At 34.3% G+C, this 7072-nt stretch overlaps 1 protein-coding gene across 2 annotated transcripts; it reads right to left on the reverse strand.

Annotated features, from left to right (window-relative positions):
• Positions 1-21: 21 nt before the first annotated feature.
• LOC130955874 (polypyrimidine tract-binding protein homolog 1-like) lies at positions 22-4986 on the reverse strand. Of its 2 annotated transcripts, XM_057882861.1 has the most exons (10): positions 4518-4986; positions 3656-3865; positions 3409-3471; positions 3263-3336; positions 3060-3155; positions 1854-1911; positions 1663-1767; positions 1490-1571; positions 979-1091; positions 22-719 (listed from the first exon to the last, which is right to left on the reverse strand). In XM_057882861.1, exons 1-10 carry the CDS (start codon positions 4698-4700, stop codon positions 276-278), a joined length of 1428 nt encoding a protein of 475 aa, XP_057738844.1. In that variant the 5' UTR covers positions 4701-4986; the 3' UTR covers positions 22-275. The 2 variants fall into 2 exon arrangements, with proteins under 2 accessions (XP_057738844.1, XP_057738843.1); XM_057882860.1 differs by having other exon boundaries at positions 3263-3471.
• Between the last annotated feature and the right edge of the window lie 2086 nt (positions 4987-7072).

Here is a 7072-nt window from a genome sequence, read left to right on the forward strand (position 1 = left end):
AGAATAAGTTTAACCAAAAAGTGAACTGTAAATAAGTGGCATGTGCATAAGTTTTCCACAAATGCATTGTTTAGGGCAGATGCAGCATACAGAGAGAGAACAAAAAAGCCCAGCAAGCAGCAAGTATTATACTCGGCAAAGCGTGGATAAATAGAAGAGGTATTATCAGACACTGAAATTACAGTTGAGACAGAATTATGAGATTCAACTAGAGATGTTAAAGGGGAAAACTTTTCTATCAGAGTGCAACGGATTCTCACTCGGTTAAATTATAATCAACTAAAGTAAGGTTGATGAGCAGGAGGTGATGCACCAGCAATTGGGCTGGCTTGCATAAGAGGCGACGAAGCAGGAACTGAAGGTGAAGCACCACCGGGTTGCAAATTCAAATTCAATGGAATCCCAGGCTGAGTGATTCCCATGGAACTTGCATTATGAACAAGAGGATTGCTCTGAGCAATAGGCGAGGATGCAGCAGCAGTAGGATAAGCAGGAGTTGGAGGAGCTGCATAGGTATGACTGGGATACGTACCGGGTGCGGATACATAGCTCGGCGTAGCTGCCTGCTGGGCTGGATCCCAAGATAGCATTTGTCCTCCGGGAACTTGACCTTGTAACGCAGGGGAAGTACCAGGATACATAGGACCAGCCTGAGGATTCTGCCAAGGTACTGCAGGAACTTGTGGCACTGTATAGTCTCTACTTTTGTCGCTGAAGGCCTTAAAACCAAAAAACAATAAATTAATCTTTATTTTAATACTAACATCAGATTCAGTGATACTAATAGTCATTCAAAATTTCAAACATTAAAAATAAAATAGCTATGAAAGGTCAATCAAGTTTTGAGAAGCATACACTTCAGAACCATTTCTGATCAAGAAAATGTCCACATTGCTTCTAAGATTATCTTTATCTTTAATCCCCCCATTTTCTCATATTCTCCCCTCATGAACATAACTCTAAACACATTTTTTATACCTTCACATTGAGATCAGTATGACGAGAGTATGTTAGATGAAGCTTACAATAGCCACCATCATATATGCAATGCCCCTCCAAAGCTTCTTTGGCAGTTGCCGCTGTTGTGACATCTGAAAAACCAAAGGTCAGGCATGGTGAATATACATTAGGTTATCTCTTAATCCATAAGGTTGAAAAGCTCTGATGTTGCAACATTCATGGGTTTTCAACAATCTGATAAGTAACTACCAAAAACAAAAAGCCTAAAATGCTAATCTCTAGGATTTTGGAGAAGCTTCTGGAAAATTATTTTTTTTTCAATAATAATAATAATAATAATAATAATAATAACCATTTTGTATAATTGAGTTTGATTCAAGCCTATCGAGCTGTTATTCATATGTTGAACATGCCCTGTAAAAGGACCCTAATTCTACAAGACAGCCAGAGTAAAACAGAAAGTGATAACATAAGAGAAATACAACAAAAGACTGTATAACAAAAAAACAGAGGAAAAAAGGATAAATACCAGGATATTGAATTAGTGCCTGAGTTTGGCCATTCTTTTCAAAAATAGCAATTTTCTGCACAGTACCAAATGCAGAGAACACCTGCAGCAAATATGCCAGAAGCATTGAGCATAAATCAAATACAAATCTGAAAACAAAAAAAAATGAGAAATGTGAAATACCAAATTCTAACCGTGTGAAGGACATCTACAGTGACAGCATACTGCATATTTTCAATTGAAGCCAAAAGCACGTTACTCTCGGGTTCTATCTTCTTCCCATCAGGACCTACAACAGGCTGAAGATGATAAATTGTTAACACACTATAACAACAGAAAACACATTATTTATGGTAAAAGGAGGGGGTGGGGGATTACAACATACCTGTAATGCCCCATCTATGGCAGTATGATTAACAGGAAGCATGGGATTTGTGTAGTCCCTACAAAGACAAATAATAATTATAATAATAACCAAGCATTGACATTGGGGCTAAACCTAATAAAACATTTAGAAAATGGAAATTTAATTGCCCATGATCAAACGATGTCATGCATGAATTAAAGCTTAAAAAGAATTGTGTTGAACATTTCTTTAATCATAGACTATGAAAGATGACCAGCAAGAAAGCACAAGAGTGATCAGACAACCTGTTAATTCTAATTCCGAAAATGGAAGGATAGGAAAAATAGAAGATGCTACTTCGGAGCTCAAGCTTACAGGCTTATTCAAATTTATGGTTCACTAACAATTATTCAGTTTTGCAGTCATCCAGATCAAATTTTATCAACATAGTTGCCCTCCAAGCTGCAAGAATAATAAAAAAAATTCAAACATATGGATTCAATGAAGAGGAATCACAGATGTTTCATTTCTTATTCATTTTTCCAGAATCCAGAATGTACTGTGTATCATAAAACCAGGATTTAAACACTTTTATTTTGTCAAGAAGGATTTGAACTTTTGAAACACCATTAAAGAGGAAAGATCAGTATAACCTTATATTCTTTTATAGAACTAGATACAGATACTATTGGAAAGTCCCACCAGATCATGGCCAGTGGGAATCTTGGCATCAAAATTGTTACCAAAGATGAAGGAGAGGCCATGAAAATACTGTCAATATATTTTTGTCAAATAATAATAATAATGTCATTATATATTACTCTCCAGTCCACTTTCTGATATGATCAAACAAATTATCCACAGTCCACAATGCAGAAAGTTTAGCTAGTGGAATCAATGGCTTCAGAGAGAAAAATAGTAATTTCATAATTAAGATAACAATTACATTTTAATATTCAGAAAAAGATCAAGAAAACTACTTAGGGGTCATCAGAACACAAATATAATTTACCTATAAAGCTGTACAGACATCTACATGAAAAAAATAACAAATATCAAATATCAATTAGCAGACAAGAGACACAATGATGGTTTTAGGGCTTTCACATTCTTTCAGAGGTCACAGAGTACATATCTGCCCAACCCCAATAAAAAAAGATCCAAAAAAACAAAATTAAAAGGAAATGAAGTATAAACACCACAGAGGACTAATGTACGATAGTTGTCTTGAATCCCTATCCCTACCTGCTGCGATTAGATTGAAATTTGATATTGAGATCTCTGTGAGCTGAGTATGAGATACGCAAGTGACAAGCACCAACATGCTCTGGTAGCAAGTATCTGGATAAAATGGATAAGCAAATCAACAATTTTATGATTCACCAACCTATCACCATTCCTGATGATGGGGTGAAGAAGAAAGCATGAAATTTAAAAGCGCCACTTGCCTAGGTATGCTTCTTCCATCCAGTGCGTTCCTAGCAGCAGCAGCAGTATCAGCATCAGTGTACTGAATCAGAGCCTGCAAACAGAAACACAGGGTAAATACTGGCAACGACACATCGAAAGAAGTGCAATTTACAAATTCACCAACCTGAAAACCTGCAGTCTTTTCAAATGTAGCTATCTTGTGTACAAAGCCAAACGCAGAAAACACCTGTTCAAATAAGAAAGAACTTGTTCACTCATATATTTCTTTTCTTTATTTTTAGTTAAAAGAAAATACGATCATAGTAGGAGAATATATGATCTGAAACCCTCCCAAACAATGAGATCAGAAGATGTGAAAAAGCGATAAGTAGTCCCAAAAGGATAAGTAGTAAGTTCAGAATGACACTTACCAAGTGAATAACATCAATGCTGACATCTCCAGCTTCCACCCCTTCAATCGTTACCAACAAGACATTACCAGGAACATCCCCAGGGCTTTTGTTGTTGACAATTTCATGTCTATTAGAATATTGAATGTAAACAGTTTTACCACGAACTTGAGCAGGCTCGGAAGACGAAGCATAATATGAAACCATTGAAATGGCTTGATTTAGATCCGCCTGAGAAAGCATTCATAATTGAGAGCTTAGAATCACGAGTTGGAAAAACAAAATGACGAAATCCAGGTGTCTTTGAATATTCATACACAAGAAATTTGTCAGTTGTCACAACACACAAATCTAATCAAGGTAAAAGCATAAAGTAAGTAAAGGAAAGCTTAGTGAATTCCATGATCAATAGCAAAAACTAACTTCATTAGATGAGGAACTATCAAACTGCAAAAATTACCAACCCTTTGATTAACTTCCTTCACCTTCCAAATCTAAACATTTCTTCCTATCATATTTAAAACTCTTTATCCACAAATTTATTTACTCTTTTAATCTTCACAAAATAGTCTCTAGTCCAATCTCTTGAATACCTAGGAGCAATACTTGAAAACATCTACCACAGCAGTATCAGTTCTCATTGTTGTTATATTCCTTCTAATCTCAATTGAAGTTTTTCATGAAATTATAAAATATATCCTAATTATTATTTTTTTGTTATCGTCTGTCATATCCTTATATTATTAAATATAGAAAAGAATAATAGCTTGCACCATCGGGTATCTATATCCTATCAAGCTCAAAATCTTAAGCAGACATGATTAAAACCCTAACCCTAAAAAAACCAGAGAATTGAATGCGGAGAAAGCAAAAAGGAGCTTACAAATTCGACAAAAGCCTGGTTGCGATTGGCGCCAACATTGCACTTAGTGTTAACGATCTTGCCGAAGGGTCTGCAAAGCTCAACGAGCTCGTCATCGGTGCACTCCCATGGAAGGTTGCGAAGGTGGAGAACCTTCGAAGGGGTTTGAGTGTACCGAAATTGGTGTTGTGTTGACGTGGACATTTCGACGGATTGAAATCCGAACGCAGTTTTTGGGGACGAGAGGGAGAGTTCTTCACTTTTTGGTGGTGTTTGGTCGAGAAAGTGTTCGGTGGATTTTCCGGGAAATTTTTTTTTTCTTTTTTCGGGGGGAGAGAGTGAGGGATTGGGAAAAGTTTTTGTGAGACCACAGATAGAAACGTTGCAGGGGATAATAGAGATTTGCTGCCACAGACGATGAATGATGATGATAGTGATTAGAAGGTCTCAGACTAAGGTTTGATTTGATAAAGTTTTTTGACGGAGTGATTGTGTTCGTTAGCAAATCAAAAATATCATCAACTTGTGAGTTTTTAGAAGACAAAAATATTTTTAAAAGTTTTTAAAATTAATTTATATTTATTAAAATTAAAATTCATAAATAATTTTATATATTTAATAATTTTTAAATTTAATATTTATATTTTTTTATTATAGTATTTTAAATTTTTTAAATTATCTTATTAAATATATTTGTTATTGTTTATGTTTATTAAAAAATATTTTTAATTTAATTTATTAAATATAAATATTATAATTTTTAAAAAATAAAAATTTTACTAAAACAAACTTCAGTAATTTGTTTAAACTGTTTGATTGTATTATATTCTCTCTTATTTAATTTTCATTTTATTTGTACGCTTGATATTTAATTTAACATATTTGGTTTCTATTATTTAGAATTTGACTACTAATTGCATAAAAAATAAATTTGAATAAAAAATTTAGAATTTGACCACTAATTTTGTCTAAAAATTGAGCAAAAAAATTGAACTTACTGTCGAATTTACCGGAAAAAAATCGACGGTAAATTTATAGGAACAAAATAGTTTGGTGCCAAGGTTATTGTCGAAAAAATCCGCCAATAACTATTATCGATATTTGTAGCTTCAAAATCAAATTCCGACGCTAAATCCGCCACAAGTTACCGGCCAACAGCAAAATCCGACAATAAACAGTTACTAACGAAGTTTATCGTCAGATTATTTTTTATTTTTTTGCCGGTAAATCTAACTGTATTTATCATTTTTCTTGTAGTGAAACAATAAATGCACAAGGAGAATTTGAGATACTAGGAAAAGAAGGTACAACAACATTGATAAACTTGTAGATTCTACCATTTTTATACCCTTACAGCAAAATCTCATTAGTATGTTCACATTTAACTAAACAAATTATAGCATAAAACTCAAAATATGCCTCATTATTTTCTTCAAATTTACAGACATTAAAAAATTCTTTGTAATTTCATGTCTATTAAATGAAAATATCTGTTAAAATCATAAGCATATAAAAGCGAAGAACCAATATTTAAAATTCTAAAACCTAATCCATTGCCAATTTGTACTAGATCAGGTCTTGAGTATTCTGAAGAATTTATAAAGATGGATGAATTTGGGGTCACATGTTGTGAGGTTCCAGAATACCATAATGAATTTAATACAGTGGATGATATTGTTATAAAAGCAGTTGGATTATAAAAGGAAGGAAGAGGTGATGGTGAAGTGTTGGTATTAGGGTTTGAAATCTGAGATGCTATAAAGGAAGAGGAGGTAGAATTTGCATATGGAATGAAATGGATATTGTTTAAAGATTGGGAAAGAGGTAAACTGTTTTAAAAAAGAATCCAAGAAACCAAGCTTCAGGCTTTCTTTAGGTTGTGAATCCAACCATATTCTAACTCTGTCTCTTACAGCAAATGGGAATAGCATAAGTCTGTATACTTCAGGGTCAACCCCATTGGTCTTGATAGTGTCACAGATTTGCAAGAATTCAGCTAAAAACTGATGAGGATCTTCCAATGGAAGTCCATGGAACTTGCAATTCTGTTGCATTAGAGAAACTAATTGAGGCTTAAGCTCAAAGTTGTTTGCTCCAATGGCAGGGATAGAGATGCTTCTCCCATAGAAGTCGGGGGTAGGTGCAGTAAAGTCACCCAGCACCTTCCTTGCATTGTTGGTATTGTTGTTGTTTTCGGCTGCCATGGGTTCTTCTTGTTTGAAGATTTCTGTTAGGTCCTCTACAAAGAGTTGTGCCTTAGCTTCTCTTAGCTTTCGCTTCAAGGTCCTTTCAGGTTCAGGGTCAGCCTCAACAAGAATGCTTTTGTCTTTGCTCCTGCTCATATGAAAGAGAAGATAACAAGAAAATATGGAATCCTCTATGTCAAAGTATAGAGATTCCTTGAGGTGTCAGAGGAAAAGAAAAATAGAAGGAAGAAGTAGAAAATTCGAACTTATCAAAAGAGATGGAGTTCGAATTGTTCCTTGAGGAATAGTGTTAGTCCATAAATAGAAGGATGTGAGAAGAGGGGAAGAAATTTTCAAAAATAAATTAAAAACATTTTAAAAAACATTTTG

The sequence above is a fragment of the Arachis stenosperma genome, chromosome 10 (assembly GCF_014773155.1).
Source record: "Arachis stenosperma cultivar V10309 chromosome 10, arast.V10309.gnm1.PFL2, whole genome shotgun sequence".
NCBI lineage: Eukaryota > Viridiplantae > Streptophyta > Magnoliopsida > Fabales > Fabaceae > Arachis > Arachis stenosperma.